General features: G+C 43.1%; 1 protein-coding gene across 1 annotated transcript in view; it reads right to left on the bottom strand.

Moving 5' to 3' along the window:
* Positions 1–2,112: 2,112 nt before the first annotated feature.
* KCNMB4 (potassium calcium-activated channel subfamily M regulatory beta subunit 4) overlaps positions 2,113–20,250 on the bottom strand; it is a 50,694-nt gene continuing 32,556 nt past the window's right edge. Inside the window, exon 3 of the mRNA XM_037132166.2 lies at positions 2,113–2,705. Coding sequence (XP_036988061.1) covers positions 2,537–2,705 — 169 coding nt within the window. The 3' untranslated portion in view covers positions 2,113–2,536. The remainder of the gene's footprint in view (positions 2,706–20,250) is intronic.

The raw sequence follows: 20,250 nt of genomic DNA, 5'->3' as shown, positions 1-20,250 counted from the left end.
CTATAGGCTGCACTGTGCATGTGCTCCTTTGAGCCAGCTTTGACCATTATCACCCTTGGCATGGAGAGAACAGCAGGTAGATGAGTGCTGGGACCCCCAGTTACCTTGTGAAGGACGGTTGCCCTACACTTCTCACCTAATTCTGGGTAGTTACGGGAGGGCAAGGGAAACTGTCCTATGTGAGGGATCACATTCTGGGGTCTTCGGTCTTTTTCTCATTTATCCAAAAAAAGAGAATTAAAATTCTCACATACAAAAAAAGAGAATTAAATTATTATGTTAAGCTTCTTTCCCTTTTATGATCTTTAAAATGCCCTCCCCTTGTTTCTTTAGATTTTATCTTTAATTAGACAACATGAATAGTCTCAAATTTAACTGGCTGTAATTCACCTACATGTGACCTCATGAATTCAGTGGGCTTCTCCTCTTTTCCAAAACCCAACCTACAGAAAACAGTCATAATCAGTTATAATGTGTTGGGCTGTGAGAACAGAATAGAATGTATATTCTTTGGGCCTAAATATAGGCATTTTGTTAATATAAATGAAAGCTCAGATCTATATATAGTTATTTTCCCTTTTCCAACACTTAGTGTATGTCCAAGTGCTATTTCTATCTAGTCTCTGTAATCAATTAATCACATATTAGTGGATTAAGATAAATGAATAAAGTAGACTTCGGGTCTCACAAGGTGATACAAAGATGATGATTTTCTCATTCCCATTTTCACATGGCTTGGCTTCAGAATGGTTCGCTGTGTTGCTAAGACAACAGGGATGCTGCCACAGAAAACTGGGACTGAAGTCAAGGCACTGGAGCTGCCTCAAAGGATGTCTTAACTAGCATGTTCAAGGGCTGCTCCACAGTGCAACCTGTAACACTTGAAGTAGAAAAAAATGATCATAGTCACGCAGCACCCTTCCACCAAAGACTATAGCTCTCAGTTACTTGCATTTTAAAATTAACAAAACAGCCCTGGCCAGGTGGCTCAGTTGGTTGGAGCATTGTCCCAAACACCAAGAGGCTGCAAGTTCCATTACCAATCAGGGCATATACCTGGGCTGTAGGTTCAATTCCCAGTTGGGGTGTGTCCAGAAGGAGGCAACTGATTGATGTTTCTCTCTCACATCCATGTTTTTCTCTCTCTCTCCACCCCTCTCCCTTCCTCTGTTTCCAAAAATCAATAAATGTATCCTTAAGTAAGGATTTAAAAATAATAATAATAAAGTTAAGAAAATAGTAGTCTCTGGATTAAAAGTCAGGAAATTATCGTTCCACTAATGGGTGTTTCTTAGGAGCCTGAGCAAATAACTGAGGGGAGCTTGACCTTAAATTCTAATTTGCCTTTATTCTACTAGAAGCATGTCTGAAGAGTATTAGAAGAATACTCTAAGTATTCCTCCATTAAATACATTTCATCCAAACTAAGATTTGATTTTACCGGGTAGATAAATAGGATAGGTTTGATATTCACTGAGGCCTATAATTGACAGTTGGAATTTGAGTTTATGAACAGACTCAGGTCTGGTCTCTTCAATGAACTTTCGATAAAGGCATAGAAAGTTCAGCCATGACGTGAGCTGGGTGACATCTTCAGGTTTGTCCAAGCAAACTGAATAGAATCAGCAATATTCTTGTTTAAGTACTGGGAACATCAAGGCAGGGACAAAGAAAATCAAAACGCAATGTTTGAACAGTACGTTCTCTGACTAAAAAAAAAGATGAAAACAGCATTTGACTGAGCTGAAAGGTGACCTTCACATCCTGTACATTCTATTGCACAAGGACAGAATCCACCCAAAATAAACATGAGGAGGTGAAGAAAGCAGGGCAGTACTCCTAGAGCTAGCGCCTGGTTCGGAATCAGTTCTCTTAGATACCTGATGAAAAAGAATGGATAGGCAGAGGCCAGTGTTGGAGGGTATGTTTCCCAATCTTTGAGCGTTGGGTTGAGGAGTCGCAGAAGTGACTGGAGACTGAGTGCACAGTGCCGTGTTCCTTTTTCAAGCAGGAGTCCAACAGTGCTCTAGTAATGGAAACTGGGGGGTACACAGTGAGGCCACGACTTGTGCAGGAAGCCTTGCCTCCAAGTCAGAGTGTAGTCTGGCAGAGTCAATGAAACCCAAAAGACCTTTATTTTGAACCCTGGTGTTTTAGGATAAAAAAGGAAATAGAAAAGAACACAGACCACTCTCTTTTAATATTTTTAAATACCATAAATCATAATGATTTCTATACTACACTGTACAATTATATACTGCTACTTTCCAAAGAAAACTAACATTTGATTGGATTTTCTGGAACTTACTCTCCACAGCTAAGAGCTTGACCCTTTAGCCATCCCTACGACACATAGAATACAACCTACGAGGTTCCAAGTCTCCCACTTGTGCCTGTTGCTGCTGCCATGGAGGGAGGAGCCTCCCTGAGCCTCTCACAGCTGCTTCCACCTCCTGCGCCGGAAGCAGGCTCTGCAGGTAGATGTGTGCCGACGGGTGCAGCTTCTGTGCTTTGCTTTCCACGTGTTTACTCCCCTCTATGAGAACTTGCGCTTCTTCATGGCCTCTGCCTTGACCGCCAGGCTCTTGGCACAGATGGTCAGGACCACAATGAGAACGCCTACCACAAATGTCACCAGGGGCCAGAGGAAGCAGTGCAGGAGGACAATCTCATCATGTGTGCGATGTAGGAGCACATCATCCGGTCTGTGAAGTCGAAAATAGAAAAGGAAGTGGTCAACAGCCTTGGTTTGGTATTGAAGACTCTTTACACTCCGGAGCCCAACTTACTTTCTGGCTCAAAGGGAATAACCATCATTGAAAGTGAAGATAGCTGTGGAGTAGGCAGAAGCTACTACACTTACCTGCTCCCAGCACCAAACTGGGTTTACAGCTAAACCACAGAGCGATCAACCTGAATAGCCAACTGAAGGACAGATGAAGAGGAGTATTCTAATCAAGGATTTATACAAGCCATATTGAGACTGGTAGAAAGGACTGAGACGTGAAGAGGGCTGGCCCCAGCACACATGTGCGGTGGCTGAGAAGCCAGAGAGATACCTAGGCTGCAAAAAGGCCCTCATGAGGAGCGTGTAGTCTCAACCCCATGGCGGGATACCCAACCCAGAGCCAGAAATCTGGTGATTTCACATCTGGCTGTGAAAATCAGCCAGGCCTCTGTCTACCTGGAAGAGGAGGGCATCTGCCAGAAACCCAGGTGCTCTCTTAAAGGGCCAATGCACAGGATCTTGCTCTTGGTGACTCATCTGGGAATCTGGTAGAGGGAAGTCAACTCAGGTAATTCAAGAGTCAAAAAGAGAAGATCTGGGTGGGATGGCCCCAAAGAGACCTATGGAGGGTCAGCCACTGAGGGCCCTGTGCTGAGTCACTATCCCATGCTGCCCTCAGCCTCAGGAAGGCACTAAGCTAGGCCACCAAGTACTAGTGACATCACCCTGCCAAGCTCGAGTGCTGCAGAGAGTCTGTTGGCTGCACCCAGCAGGGACTTTGGGTGTGCTCTTTTTCTGCAGAAGCTCTAGGTACACACTCGGAGTGTCATTGAGCTGTGTGGCTTTGGAATAGGGGCCAGTCTTGCTCCCCTCCCGCAGGCTAAGCTGACACTACCTACATCAGAAGACTGTTCGGATCTGCCCTCCTGAGTCGTGGTGGCTTCACCCTGCTGGCTTCGCCCTGCTGAGCTTGCTTCCGCAGTGGGGCCTGCTGGCTATGTCCGGCCTGAACCTGCAGTGCACTCCTCCTGGGGGAGTGGGGTTGGAGACTCTGGTAGAGACTGAGTGGCATGGCTCAGAGATAGGGGCCACTTTCCTCCAACTGAGTGCCTGACCAGCTGTCCTCAAGCAGGAGACCCACTAGCCCCATCCTCCCAACTCTGGTTGCCCTACCATACCAAGCTAGTGCCTTATGGAAAGGCCTGGGGGGTGCAGTTAGCCTAGGACCACTCTACAGTTTTTCTTTCAAATGCTCTAGAGGAAGAGCAGGCAATCTCAAGGGGTGACAGAGTAGCTGACAGGTGGAGGTGAACCTCAGGGAACCTTGGACCCTTTACTGATCTGACCCCGGCTCACAGCTGGAGGAAGCTGACCGTTATACACAGTTTGGCCCATCCCACACACACCCAGGCACAGTAGATGCAGCCACAAACAGGTAGCCCAGGGCCAGTTACACACAACGCCTGACATCAACCTGCATCAAACCCCGCCCACGTGGACCCAGAACCAACACAACCAGTGCTGGGCTTCACAATAGTGGCACACCCAAAGGATTCTGGCAGGCACTGGAGCCTGCTGTGAACAACTCTGTCTTGGTGGGGGTGGGGGCAGCCCTGGCACAGCTACTCATAGACTGTGATCAAGGACTATGCTGATAGTCAGCCAGCTTGAGGGGTTAACTCCACCCACAAAGGGGCCCACAGCCTTAAAGACTCAACTACAACAGGAGGTCGCACATAACCCACACAAGAGATGGTCCTGGAGCACCTAGCCCAGGTGATCTGGAAGATGGTGCCACAGAGCCCCTACATTATAAAGCCTCCAGCACAAGTTCAGGTGACCTACCTAATACACAAAGACAAACACGGAAATGCAGACAGAATGGGGAGACAAAGAAATATGCCCCAAATGAACAAAAGAAATCCCCAGAAAAATAATTAAATGAAATGGAAGCAACCAAGATACCAGATTCAGAGCTTAAAACGGTGGTTATAAAGATGCTCAAGAACCTTGGAGAAAGAATGGACAATCTCATTGATAGCTTAAACAAAGAGATAATAAGCATTAAAAAGCATATAGAGACCATAAAAAAGAAGCAGTCAGAAATGAAGAGTATGATATCTGAAATGAAGAATACATTAGAAGGAATCAACAGCAGGTTAGATGAAGCAGAGGACTGAACTAGTGATTTAGCGGACTGGATAACAGAAGAATTACCTGCTTCTTTTCTATAGGATTTCCTTTTTGTCTTAGCAATACATCTTTGCTATTTCCTTTTCAATTTTAGTCCTCATCAAGTGTTTCCAAAGTGTTTCTTCTTTACTCAGATCTTTCATGATCCAATATGTCACCAGTAATTCTCCACATTAACTTTAACCACAATCTTATGCCACATCATGAACTTTTTCTCCATTAACTTTTATTCAAATCTTTAAAAAAAATTCTAAGTTTAAAAACTGAGGTAGAGCCCTGACCGGTATGGTTCAGTTGGTTGGATGTCATCCTGCAAAGCAAAAGGTCACTGGTTTGATTCCAGTCAGGGCACATGCCTGGGTTGCCTGGGTTATGGGCTCAGTCCCTGGTTGAGGCCTGTAAGAGAAGCAACCAATCGATGTTTCTCTCATACGTCAATGTTTCTCTCCCTCTATTTCTGCCTCTCTTTCTCTCTCTAAAAATAACTAAATAGACTTTTAGCCAAGATGGAGGTGTAGGTAGACACACTGCCTCTTCATGTAACCACAAAAAGACCTACAACTAAATCTCAAAACAAACAGCACTCAGAACTGTCAGAAAATTGAACTGCATGAAAGTCTGACAACCAAGGAGTTAAAGAAGCCGCATCCATCCAGACAGGTGGGAGGGGAGGAGATGCAGAGATAAGGCAGATAGGTGAGGAGACAGGGTGTGGTGTAGAGAGGCAGCAGCAGTAGCGGCAGAACAGGTGTGGGTGGTCCCACATTATTGTGTGTTGGATAAAAATTGGGAGGGGAACCTTGGGAGCAAGCAATCCCAGCCCCAGACAAGACCACACAGCCCAGGGTTCCAGCACCATGAAGATAAATCCCCATAACTTCTGGTTTAAAAAACCAGTGGAGGTTAGGGCAGAGGAGGAAACTGCTGGATTTTCAGGAAACTCAGCTTAAAGGGCCCGCACAATCTTAAAACATACACAAATCCACCTACGCTGGGATTCAACACCAGGGCAAGAGCTGGAAGGGTACCAGTCACATATACATAGTAGGTGAAGTGATTGGAAATGGGGTGAGTGCCAGGCAAAGCCCCAGAAGCCAGGTGGCAGCACAGTCCCATCTCTAAGCCCTCACCCCACACAGAGCCACAAAGCGGTGAAGGGGGTTGCCCTACTCTGGTGATTACCTAAGGATCTGTCCCACACAGTTTACAAGTGCCTTTTACAGGGAGTCAAAGCAGCTCTACCTTATACACAGAAACAAACACAGGGAGGCTGCCAAATGGAGGAGACAAAGAAATATGGCCCAAAAGAAAGACTAGAACAAAACCCCAGAAAAAGAACTAAGCAAAACAGAGATAGCCAACTTATCACATGCAGAGTTCAAAACACCGGTGATCAAGATGCTCAAAGAACTCATTGAATACAGCAAGAACATAAAGAATGAAATGAAGGTTATACTTAGTGAAATAAAGAAAAATCTACAGGGAAACAACAGTGAAGAGAAGGAAGCTGGGATTCAAATCAACAATTTGGAACATAAGGAAGAAATAAACATTGAATCAGAACAAAAAGAAGAAACAAGAATTCCAAAAGAAATGAGGACATTATAAGACTCTATGACATCTCCAAATATGCCAACATCTGAATCACAGGGATACTACAAGGAGAAGAGGAAGAGAAAAACATTGAAAACTTATTTGAAAAAATAGTGAAAGAAAGCTTCCCTAATTTGGTGAAAAAAAAAAAAAAGCATACAAGTTTAGAAAGCACATAGTCCTAAACAAATTGGACCCAAAGAAAACCACACCAAGACACATCATAATTAAAATGCCAAAACTTAAAGATAAAGAGAGAATCTTAAAAGCAGTAAGTGAAAAGCATATAGTTACCTACAAAGGAAGTCCAATAAGACTATGAGAGGACTTCTCACAAGAAACTTTGCAGGTAAGAAGGGACTGGCAACAAGTATTCAAAGTGATGAAAAGCAAGGACCTACGACCTAGATTACCCTATCTATTAAGGCTATTATTTAGAATGGAAGGGCAGATAAAGTGCTTCCCAGACAAGGTAAAGCTAAGGGAGTTCATCATCACCAAGCCATTATTACTTAAAATGTTAAAGGGATTTATTTAAGAAAAAGAAGAACAAAATATGGACATTAAAAAGGCAACAAATTCATAACTATCAACAACTGAATAAAAAAACACAACAAAACTAAGCGAACCAGAACAGGAATAGAATCATAAGTATGGAGATCACATGGAGGGTTACCAGCTGGGAGGGGGAAGGGAGAGAATAGGGAAAATGTGCAGGAATTAAAAAGCATAGTTGGTAGGAACAAAGTAGACAGGAGGATGTTAAGAATAGTATAGGAAATGGAGAAGAGAAGAAACTTTTATGTATGACCCATGGACATGAACTAAGGGGGGGCATTGTTGGAGGGAAGAGGAATACTGGGGGGAAGGGAGCAAAAGGGGGAAAATTGGGACAACTCTAATAACATAATCAATAAAATATACTTACAAAATAAAAATAAATAAATAAAATATTTTAAAAAATGAGGCAGAATTTCCACGCAGAGAAACTCAGATGTAGTGTGTGTTTGATCAGATCTTCATGTCATTTAAAATACTGATTTCTGATCCTTTTACTTACTGTTTTATGAAAAAAAGTTTTACAATTTCTACCCAAGCTATTCTACTAACAACCTTCATTCTTTCATATATTTATCTTAAAAATGAACACTGTATCATTAAATGAGATTTTAGTCAGAAATGGGGATGTTTATGGGTGCGCCATTATGTTCCCGAAAGAAGTCCCTCAGAACCTACTTTCCATCAATGGAGTAATGCTTACTCCTGGAGAAACCATCTCAGCAAGTGGAAATGTTGACTTGGTATGTTAATGCTTCAAATACCGTTGTTTTTCCCATTCTTTATGGGGAGGAATTAAATCTTAAATATCAAAAGGTGCTTGTGATCTAGCATGTCTGAGAATACAGTGACACAAAAGGGACTCCCCAAAAAGCCAGCAGCTGGAAGGGACTAGGAACAACAGTACTACTTAAATCAGGATATCCCCCTACCTTGTCACCGATTAAGACAAAACAACAGGACCCTTATTTACTTTGTGAAGCAAAATACCAAAGTGGAAAGAGAAGTTCTCCTTATAGAAAAGGCTGCAAACACTGGCTGGTTAATCACTGAGCAAAATTATTACATGCCTTTTTCTCAAAATCTTCAAAAATAGGGTAGAGGTTCCCTTTAAAATGAAAAGTTGATATCCACAGACTTAAGACAGAACCAGTGTCTTCTGGGCCCATTCAGCACCATGATTCTGTGATCCTAGTGTTGAAACCTGCTGCAGTGTTTCAGGTGAATGGAGTCAGGATAGGAACTGCGCACATAAAAAAAAGACTCTTTTGAAACATCACTTTAACAACTATATTTTGCATTTCCCCAAGCTAAATCATGTTCTCAGCCCTCCCTGGAGGCAAAGGGGATACAGAAACTAGCAGGAGATAGAATCACAGATCACACACTTGCAACGTGGGTGTGAGAAACCGTTTCCAGGGAGAAAATGACAAACATATTGATGCTCCCAAAATATGCATATAAGCAGGGATTCCATTGGGCGTCTGCAAGGCTGGCAAGAGCTTCGGAATTTGGTTCTTAAGGAAATGAAGCGGATAAGGATTTCCCCCAAATGTCAATGTATCTATCTTCTTACCATCTGAATAATAGTGGGCATATTGTGTGCAGATGAAAAGTAGCATTTAAAATGAGGTCGAGAAACATTTTCCCCAGGATTTTTGACATAACATCAAGATGGCAGAGATTCCTTAACTAGTAAAATAGAAGTAGGAGCAGAGCCACAAGGGTTTGCTCACCAACCCACGGCTCAAATGCAAATGTCCCCACTAGGAACAGAGGTCTCGGCAGGTCTGCCCAGCTCCACAAAGCCTGCAGCTTTTCCAGTGGTTCCCACACCAAAAAGAGCATCACACTGTGCTAAGCTCCAAGTGAGAGCTCAGTAAATGTTAGTGGAATAGGCAGGAATGAAAATCCAGTGCCACCGAGTTTCAGTTAAGCAAAGGTTGGAGGGCGGGGGAGTAGGATCTCAGACTTCATGTGAATTCTTTCAAAGCCTAGATATATTTGTTTGGAATGGTAAATATCAGGAATGTAGTTGCATAAACAGTCATGTGTTTTTACAGATTGTGCCAAATATTTTCAGATAATTTCCAAGAGAAAGTGATCATGTTTACTATTCCTTTTTGTCATCACAAAATTGATTTTCTTTTTTTCCTGCGTAGTTATTTTAAAACCTATCTCTAGCCTGGCCAACCCACCCACGTGCACATAACAGCCGTGTCTCATGGCTCCCGTTCCTTCAGCTCACAAGTCCCGCCCCTGCCAAGGTGCTGTCCCCTCCAAAACTGCCTGCCAACGCTGCTACTCCCGTGCAGGCCGCTGCTTTGGACCTAGCACGCTAGGAAATGCTGCCAGCACCCAGGTAAGCCCAAACCAAGCGAGCCCAGGCAGGTGAACAGACTTTCTTCTTCTTCCAAAGCTCTGAAAAGATCCTGTAACTCAGTCCACAGTAATTCATTCCACAACTTACTCTCAGGAAATCACCATTCATGTCTGATTAGGTTAAGTCCAATTCTCTATAATTAGGTCCTCAAGGAAAAAGTCAGCCAGATAACACAACTCAGTATTTTCTATATCTCTCCTGTCAGTATGGCTCCATTCTTTTGGAAACTCTGAAGAAAGGATCTGAACAATACATTCTGGGTGGAGGCAAAGAGAATCAGTTGCTTATCTTTTTGATTATTATGAAAACTTGAAGAAAACAGGGATGCCTCTTATTGTAATATTCATTCTAGAAGTTTCTCAGTTGTTAAAAACCCATTTCATTAAATGTATTATGTACCAGACAGTTATTTATTTAGAGAGAGGAGAAGGGAGGGAAAAGAAAGGGAGAGAAACATTGATGTGAGAGATAAACATAGATTGGTTGCCTCTTGTACGCACCCCAGCCAGGAACCAAACCGGCAACCCAGGCATGTGCCCTAGTTAGGAATCAAACTGGTGACCTTTCACTTTGCAGGACAATGCCTGACCAACTAAGCCACACTGGTCAGGGTTAATAGAATAATGAACAGATCACATACGCTGTGCTGCTGCACGTAGGAAAAAAGAAATAAGCTAGCATTTCTGTCTAGGCTAGTAATGAATCATTCATCCTACCCTCTCAATTATACTGTAAAGACTACATGAGTAACAGCTTACAGTTTTCTTTTAGTCCATTAAGCAGTTATTTCTCTTGGTACAAATGCACTGAACAGATATTGAAATACTTCTGCACAATAAAATTAGCTACATTAATTGCAAAGATTTTTTTCCTAACTGATGAATTGCTTATAAGTATATGTTTGGAGAGCAAATGTTTTTAAGAAAAATATGTTTAGCAATTAAAGTGATGAATTATGGTACAATAATAGAATTTGTAAAACTTGAACCATTGAAAAGACCCTATCGGTCAATCTGGAAGTTTCTCTTGGATATGCCAGTAACTTCACTTTTACCCTGGTAGCATGTGATATTCCAAATGCAAGAAAATACATCCAATATTTGGACTAAACATGATAATTTGAAAGTCGCTAAACACTATAGGCATGGGTATTCTTAGGGAACTTTGTTTTCTTTTCCTCTGACCTAGGACCAGTATTAATGTACCTGCAGGAGCCACTCCTTTGGCTGGGGTCCTGCAGTGATGACGACATGAGACGAGGCGTCATGACCCAAGACAGACCTGTACTGTAATCAGGAAATATACTCTCACTCTTAGGAACTGCTGAGATGAGACTTTCAGGTTTTCACCACAGCACAAGTTAACCTCAGCTGAGCCAAATACACAGGTACAGGCTGTGGATGCTGCAATTTCACTGAGTAAGGAGCCGTAGTGCTCAAAATTAGTCCTCTCTTAATCCAAAGCACAAAAAACAGTTTACAGATTCACATTTGAGTTTGGAAGGACTTTCTTGGTACGCGATTCTCTTCCACTCAGCCTTTCGACCATATTTGCAGAACGGCCGCAGTGTGGCCGGCACCAGGGCTGTCTGGCGTTGGCTCTGGCCCTCCCGCCGGCTGTCATCGTGAGGACACAAACAGTGTCTGCTCCAACCTGTGTTCCCATCACCCAGCACAATCCCAGGCACAGGCTCCAGGTGCTCAGGAAAAGTTCGTTGTCTGCTAAAATAAATTTTAAAAGGCAGTGAACCCTGGCTGGTGTGGCTCAGTGGACTGAGTGCCAGCCTATAAACCAATAGGTCACTGGTTCGATTCCCAGTCAGACCACAAACCTGGGTTGTGCGCCAGGTCCCCAGTAGGGGGTGCATGACAGGCAATCACACATTGAAGTTTCTCTCCTTCTTTCCCCTTCCCTTCCTGTCTCTCTAAAAATAAATAAATAAAATCTTTTTTAGAAAGGCAGTGAACATTTGTACAGAGTGCAGAGGTGATAAAAGAAGGAGTACTTGAGTATTCCTGCGAAAACCAAAAGGAATTATCTTTGAGCAGACATAAAAGAACAGGAGTGTGAAGTCCGAGTTTCTGGGGAGAAAATACAGCACATACAAGGGGACACATGCTTTGGCCTGGCATTTCACATTATTTCCCCACCAACAGTACATTTCAAAATCTAGCAGCAATCCCAGTGACTAGATTTAATGGAGTCTCTCCTGTTAGCCTCTCCCAGTATCGGCTGGAATCGGGCCAGTGTCCGTGGCAACACAACACAGCGTCTGTGGACACGGACTCTGGAGGCGGAGCACATGGGTTTGAGTCCTGTTTCTGCCACTTTCTGGCTTAACCTCTCTGTGCTCATTCCCTCATGTATACAATGAACATTATAACGACAATGATTCAGTGAGATTCAATTCAAAACATAAGTACTTAAATCCTTTTTTACATGAAGGTGTTGGTTATGGGGGGGAGGCCAGAGAAAAGGCTCTGGTGAAATAGTCAGGTCTCTACATATATGACCCAGTCCTTTACAGCATTTTAATTAATAATTTGGATAAGGGGATTGAAGTCCTTTCCATTTACAATTAGGACAACATTTTATGATGGAAGAAATAACAAAGAGGATACACACCTCAATCAAGACTCAAACCAATCATAAGAACATGGAACAATCAGTGAAAAAGCAACAATATACATTTACGATATAGATAAATGGTAAGTGTCTGCATTTAAAACTAGAACACCATTCAGAGAAATTGAGGAATGGAAGGGAACCTGCTTGAAAAGTAGCAAGTAGAAAACAGGTGTGGAGGGAGTCAGCTTATTAACTATAAGTTCTGTATGAATCAATTGCGTGTTGCGGCAGCCAAAAAAGTCAACGCCATGCTGTGCCTCATTAACCAGGTTTTAATCTCTAGACTGGACACTGGCGGCAAAAGGAGTGTCACCAACGGTGAGAACAAGTCTATTCCCAACAGTGGCAGCAGGGTGGACTCAGGGCACCTTGGTCTGAGGGTCAAGGATGTGGGTTCCGATCCTCGCCCTCCTCCTCCCTGATTACGTGACCTTAAAGACTGTTTTTTGTTCTGTAGAACTTGGATAATACGACCTACCTTCACGTTGAGACCAGAGTACTAACCAAGATGAAATTTTGTATTGCAGTAAAATATACATAATATTGAATCTGCCATGTTAGCCATTCTAGGTATACAATTCAGTGGTATTAATTACATTCACAATGTTGTGCAACCATCACCATGACTATTTCCAAAAGTTTGTAATCGCCTTCAACGGAAACCCTGTAACCACTAAGCAGGACCGCCCATGTCTACGGCTCTCTCCACCTGTCTCTGTTAACCTCTAATTGACTTTCCGACTCTATGAATGCACCTGTAGTAGCTCTTTCCCAAGATGAATCACTGAAAACTAAGAGTGTCTGGAAGTGGAATGGGCTTCTTCAGGGGGAGGTGATGTCCACTGTCACCAGAGTCATTAAAGAGTGGACAAAACACTCTTCACTGCAAAGGGGATTCCCTCCGGGTTGGAGTGAACGACTAGAAGGTGTCCCCCAGACGTGAGAGTCTGTGAGAAGAGGAACTCCACAATCCACTCTAGTACATGCTAGAGGCTAGTCCTGGCCCCATTTCATCTGAGATGAAACTGAGGCGAGAGCTGGTGAGTAAGTAGCCCAAGGTCAGAGACTGAGTCACGAAGAGAGCTATGGATAGAACTGAAGTCTCCTGATGCTCGGCCCTGCCCTGCATTCCATCATCTGACAGCGCTGCACTCTGCGACCTACTTGTCCTCCAGCTCTTACAGCTTCTCCCCAGATGTCCTCGGAGCTTTGTCTGACGGCTGCATAGGTTATCCTCAATGAGAAGTGATGAATAACATCAGATTCCTATCTTTACTGCCATGAAGATAAAAGCTGTATTTTGCCAGCATAAAAACATGCAATAATAATCAGAAAACAGACCCTCAAATTAATATTAACAACATTTGCAGAATCTATGGACGTTAGACTTCAAAAGTACCCTGGAATGGATTCCGTGCACACTCCACAGCACACTGCGGAAGCCGCGATGGCTGCGTTCTGTTTTTGTTTTTTTTAGAGTATAGAGTTTGAGACCAAAGAGAGCCTTCGGTTCTGATGTAATCTCTCTAAATAGGGAACCAGACACACATGCATACGGAAAAGACTCAATCCGAGTAAGATTCTAGATACACATTTTTGTTATTTTAAGACTCTAGGTATATCATTGGACTGAAAGTCTAAAGAGAAAGCCACTCTGTATGTTCCTTTCAAAAATAACTACATAACCAAGTCTCTTCTTTAATGAGAGATTATAAGAAATAAGTTTTCAGAGTAAATAGAAAACAAAAGTAAAAAGCTCTATTAAATATTAAATTTTTACCAAATATCAAATCTAGTATCTATTAATTCATTTCAAAGTCAATAAAATTTCCCTATGGAATTTATTCAAAATATCACTTCCCTTTTTTTAAGAGTTATTTATTTATTTATTTTTAGAGAGGGGAAGGGAGGGAGAAAGAGAGGGAGAGAGTGTGGGTGTCTCCAGCACACCCCGCACCGGGGACCCACCCACAGTCCAGGCATGAGTCCCAACTGGGAATCCAACTAGCAACCCTCTGGTCTGCAGGCCAGCACTCAATCCACTCAGCCACATCAGCCAGGGTGGTTCCCATCTTTATACGCACATTTTTCCCATTTGTATCCTAAGAGGTAAAGATAAGGTGTTTTATTTTGTAATTTATTCCATAAAAACTGAAAGAAAAACTTAGAAGCCAATGGAACAATTAAATTCAACATACAGATATATTAAAATAAATTTGTGGCTAGGGATTCATAAGAAAAAATAAATGCAAAGACATTGCAATAATCAATTACAACGGGCGATTTCTCTTCGCCGTATTGGTTATAACTGTATCCAGAGGTATGTGAGTGGTGTTTGCCTCGCACAATAAGAAATCCAGACGTAGGCGGGCAGGGCAGGGGCAGCTGCTCAACGCCAGTGCCAGGAAGCTGGTTCCTTGTATGTTTTTGCTCTACTCTTCTAAACCATGTGGATGTGCATCCTTACGCTTATCACCTCAAATGCTCTTGCATTTCCGGCAACAAGCCACATGGATCCACTTTTCTACCCAGATAGAGGTAGCAGAAATAGAAGGTGTTGGGACTTAAATCAGAAAGCTAAGGCTTTCCCAGAAACCGTGCTCCTGCCCGCCCCCCAGTTCATGCTGCCTCTAGTGCAGTCACCCAAAACAGGAAAGCAGGCGATCCAGGTCCATCTTCTTCTCTACCGTCATGCATTGTGTGAATCTCTAAGTCTGTGGACCCCACTTCCTTCACGTCTCACGTTCACACCTTCCTTTCCTCCTTCACTAATTCTGCCCTGGCCCAGGCTCTTTTCATCCCTTGTCTAAACTGGTGCAATAATCTCCAATGCTCACCTTACCTCCAGCTCTGGCTTATATCTATCTAGTCTAACTGCCAGGCTGGTTTTTCTGAAAGACAAACGAAACTGTCACTCCTCACTGCACAGAGAATAAAGTCTAAATCCAATAGCATGGCATAAAGGCACATATTACTGATTTAGCCGCTTTAGGTTTGTCTAACACCTTTCCCCTAAATGCACTCGCCAAGCATACGAAGCTTCTTACTTTCTCCCAGTTGCCCATAATAGTTCTAATCTCAATGTCTCTGTACATACTATTATTTTTTCTTTTTAAAGAAGATTTTGTTTATTTTTTCAGAGAAGGGGAAGGGAGGGAGGACGAGAGGGAGAGAAACATCAATCAAGTTGCCTCTCATGTGCACCCTGGCTAGGACCAAGTCCACAACCTAGGCATGTGCCCCAACCAGAAATCCAACCGGTGACCTTTGGTTTGAGGGACAATGCCCAACCAACTGAGCCACACCCTACTTACATTTTTTCCCCCTGGAAAAGCTATTCTCTTTCCACCACTAATCTCCGAGTAGGTCAAGGTACTATACTCTTTGTGTGTGTCTGTGTACCACTCTGGCACTTAAAATATTGCACCCCAATCATTTATTTACACACTTGTCTTCCACACTGAGCAGAGAGTTCATACAGACAAAGTCATGTTATCTTTGACCGCTGCTGTCGGGTCCGTGGCAGGTGATTAACAAATGCTTGTTGAATAAATGAAAGAGGAAATGACTGAAATGGTCATAATTTTATGGGTGAAATCTAGGACAGTATAAAAGGTAACACCATGGTAGGAGAGGGATGAGCTATTTTGCGGCAGGAAGAACTCTACAGCACCTAAACTGAGATTGCTTATTTCAAAAAGAGAAAATAGATAATTGCATAAGTGAATTTCCCAAATAATGGAAGTTTGACATTTTGAATTGAATGAAAATAAACTGCTAAAATATTATTGATAAAAATCTTTCTAAAAATGCATTACACATTTCCTTGCCTTTTAAGGAGAGTGAATTGAACCAAATCTAACCTTTTTTTGATGACTCAGTGTCATCATCTGAAACTCCAGCTGCTGAGGGAGGAGGGCTGTCTGCTCTTCTGTTGAACGGCTGCAGATTGCAAACCATTTAGTTCCTTGCTAATTTTTTTTCTCTTCCACCACAAGGACTTTATCTAGTATCTTAAGCTATTGTAATTGCATAAGCCTTCAGAGTCAGAGAATCACAAAACCATAAAACTTGAGCGTGTAAAGGAATCTTAGAGATCATTTAATCAGTCTATCAAATTTTACAGCTAAGAAAACTAAGCCCCGAGTGAGTAATCCTTTTCTAATTGATTGCTTTTACTCTTTTTTATTTTAATAGCATTCAAATTGTGTTCTGCACTCGATTCAATTTTAGCTCAGGCCATCATGTTCATCTTTTTCTAAAATGCTACGGGTAAATTTAATTAAAAAAATACACTTCAAGACAAACATAATTTGAAAGAACTTAAAAATTACAACATATCTGCTCAGTATCAGAAGTCCAACATACTTATCAATAGAATCTCTTCCTTTTAGTTATCTGTGCGTGTGTTCTACTGCTTTGCTCATTAACAAAACCCCTATTATTTATTAATTCAATACCTCACTTAGCCTCCAATCAGTGAATAACACAGCTATTCATTGATTAGTTATTTCTGCCGTAGTTGTTAGAAATTTAGAGAACAAGGGAAGAAACATACATTTAGTAAGTACTCATTACTGTACACGTATGATCCTTACCCAAAAAATCCCTTAAGATAGATAATAGTAGCTTCATTTTGTAGATGAAACCAAAATCAAGAAGTCACACGATTTACCCAAGGTCACAGAGTTAATCAGTGGTACAGGAGGAATGTAAACCCATATACCTGCGGCCACATGCCTGCCCCTAGGGAATTATAATCTAGAAAAGGAGAAAGGTACGTGCTCGGCTAACTCTGTTACAGTGTCAAAAGCAACCATTGAAGTGTGGGAGCACAGAAGAGGAAGTAATTCATTTTGCCTGAAAAGACGAGAGAAGGTTACACAGCAACATTTGAGGCAAACCTTATTAACAGTAATGAAATAATAGCAAACAGTTTTGTGGAAATTACTGTAGGTTAGGCACACACCATCTCACTGATAACCTCACAATACCCTTATTACTTTCTCCTTCTCCAGAGAGAGAACGGAGGCACAGATAGGTGAAAGCAATGTTCCCAAGACCACACACACAGCAGAAGGTGGCTGGTTCCAGGATTCCTTCTATCACCACTGCGGTATGCTAATTCCTAGGTGGGAAAAAGACAAAGGTGTCCCCAGGTGAGGGAACAGGAGAGGGACAGGAGCAAAGGCATCAACGCACACGAGAAACTGACAGTAATCCGAAACCACTGGAACAGCCAGACCAAAAGCTTCAACATTTAAATCAGATGTCACCACCCCTCTACCTAAAACCTATAACTGGCTGCTTACTGCATTTACAAGGCATCAAAGTCCTGCCTACTCTTTCCAGTGGTAATGCTCTTACCACCCCCTCACTCACCACACTCCTGCCCCACTGGCCTTCCAGCTCCTCAAACCAGCCAGCTCAGAACCTTTGCATATTGTGTGGCCCGATTCTGGAATACTCTTCCCTTCACTTTTTCCTAACTTTCAGAGGCATCCTCTGGTCTCTACCTAAGTATAATTTACTCAGGCAGGCCTCTGAAATTCCCCACATTGTTTAATATCTCAGAGTTGTATCTTCAGCTTCTCCTTCATAGCATTTACCCTACATTGTAATTATCCATCTGATGGCACGATGAGAGACTATAAGCTCCGTGAAGGCAAGGATTGTGTCTGTTCTTTTTCTGCACTTTTTGTTTGTTTCCCCCTGACTGGCACACACTGAAATAGCAGAGGTTGAAGCTGGAATCAGAAGGGCATGCTCTTTGTCCCACGGACAATAAGAAGGTAGAAATACTGACTCAGGATTGTGTCAAAATCGAAGAGAGGCTTAAATAAAGCAAAACAAAATCTAGTATAGTGTGGGTTGTCAGACAAGAGAAAGACCAAAGGTGAAAGACAAGTTGAAGATCACCTCAACAACCTGGGTGAGAAATAAATAGTAAGAACCTGAACCCAGGGGTGAATTCAAGACTTCGCTGGTGGCGTGGCTGGGTTTGTGCGTTCAGAGAGTGTGTGTGCCTGCTCTGGGCATTCTGTGAACTCAGAAGGATAAAATAAAAAAGTAAAATTTTTACTTAAAAAAGTAGATCTCGCCCTGGCTGGTACAGATCAGTGGATGGAGTACCAGCCTGTGAACCGAAAGGTTGCCTGTTCCATTCCCGATCAGGGCACATGCCTGGGTTGTGGACTGGGTCCCCAGTAGGGGGCATGCAAGAGGTAACCACACATGGTGACTTTTCTCCTTCCCTCCCCCCTCTCTCTAGAAATAAATAAATAAATATTTAATTTTTAAAGTAAATCTATATAGAAAAACACTATTAGTGGAAATTTCCCCATTAGTGGAAAAGATAAAAAAAATAAATAAAAGACTGATCCCTCCTCCTGGCCCTTAGATCCAAAAGGAATTGAAGGGTAACCATTTTCCAGGGACATCTGCCCATGAAGGGGAAGCCATTTAAGGCAAAGACGAAGAGGTGCATTGTGTGAGAAGACAGGCTACAGAGAACTTTTCTAGCACTGGAATGAAGATTTCAAAACATACTCAGTAATGGGATATAATTCGGGTTTTGCTGAGGAAAAAAAAGCCTGGGGAGAGGATAAAAGACAAAAAATAAAAATGGTAGAGAGCGGGGAAGTGTGACCTCACCTACGTGCAAATGTGTAAAATATAAATCTGTACATTAAGGAGGAGACTGAGAGCCCAAGATTGAAGGAGACCAAGAGCTGAAAGGTTATATGAGAAAGCAAGGAAGGGAAGCAGCCAGCCAGCGCGTGCCCCACCAAGCCCTGGCAGCCTCCCTGGGTGCGGCAGCGGGGTGGCCACGTGGGGACTGGCCTCCCACGGCAGACGTGGCTGCTGGTGGCTGCTCTGGCCACCGCAGCTTCTGCTCCCGAAGGTGGCTCTCCTAAATGAGGCTTAAACAGTGGGAAGCTAAGACGCCACTATCTGTCTTCAACTTTTAAAATATCCTTCTCTTGAAAATGGAAACTACCTGATAACTATTCTCCCTAATTTCCTGCATGTGAGTGAAATCTAAAGGTTACTTTGAATGTAAAGTTCATCTTATTGAGAGCATCTGGGAGTCTCTACAGTAAGTCTATCTTTGTCTCACATTTAGCAATTTAGCGGTAGTGAAAAGTCTAGGGAGAGAAGATGGCACCAGGGAGCTGCCATGTCCCACACCCCAAGCAGCAGTCTTGTTTCCTCTTGCATATGTCAGGGTAAAGGAGCCAAACTCCCCTCATCTGTTCTCCTGGAGTCACTTCCAACCGTGTCTCGAGAGCTGCTGGGTTGTGACAGACCACCCCCAGTCTATCTACACCCTGACAGTTTAGGGATGAGACAGTGAAGTGATGGGCAGGGAATGAGTATCCATTCTGAGGGAGGTATGATGGGCTTAACTTTACTGTTACCAAACTTAACAGAGATGGTGCAGAATGAAGCGCTTTTCAGTGAGTCCTCACTATTCTGGAGGAACAGTCCTTGACTGGGTGCTGAGGATATTCAGACTCTGTGCCCTCACAGGAGGCAACCCTGTCTCGGGGAGGCAGCCTTTGGAGAACTCGGCACCTGAATGGGAGTGAGGGGAAGTTTATTAAGAAGACCAAGACCAGCCCCGACCCATGTGCCTTGGCTGGGTGTTGTCCCGCAAAGCGAAATGTCGCTGCTTCCACTCCCAGTCGGGGCACATGCCTGGGTTGCAGGGCGGGACCAGTAGGGGGCTGGCAATAGGCAACCAATTGACATCTCTCACAGAGATGTTTTTTCTCCCTCTCTGTCTCCCTCCCTTTCCTTCTCTTTAAAAATAAATAAATAAAATCTTAAAATATAAAAAGAAGAAGAAGAAGAAGACCAAGCCCAGTTAGTCAGGACAGCCCATGGCCAGGGACACCCTGTTTGCTTCCATCTGAAAGGTCAAGCTCACCTGTATTCTGCGGCCGGTCCCTGGTCACAGGCCGGAAGCATAGGGATTGTCCAATTCAGACGGTCACAGGTTCTCTATTCAACTGTCCTCCTGACTGTGGGCAGGCACCTATTCTGTTAGCTCCTGCCTCACAGGAAAAAATATCGCTACTTCTTAACCTTTTCATTTCATCCCATGTCATTGTTTTCGGGGTGTGTTCCATGTGCCGTTCAATGCTTCTCTCTTTCTCGGCAG

This window comes from Artibeus jamaicensis, unplaced genomic scaffold (assembly GCF_021234435.1).
Source record: "Artibeus jamaicensis isolate MK-2021 breed Jamaican fruit bat unplaced genomic scaffold, CSHL_Jam_final contig_233, whole genome shotgun sequence".
Classification (NCBI taxonomy): domain Eukaryota; kingdom Metazoa; phylum Chordata; class Mammalia; order Chiroptera; family Phyllostomidae; genus Artibeus; species Artibeus jamaicensis.
The sequence above is the reverse complement of the archived record's forward strand: the minus strand, read 5'-3'. Positions and strand labels throughout refer to the sequence as shown.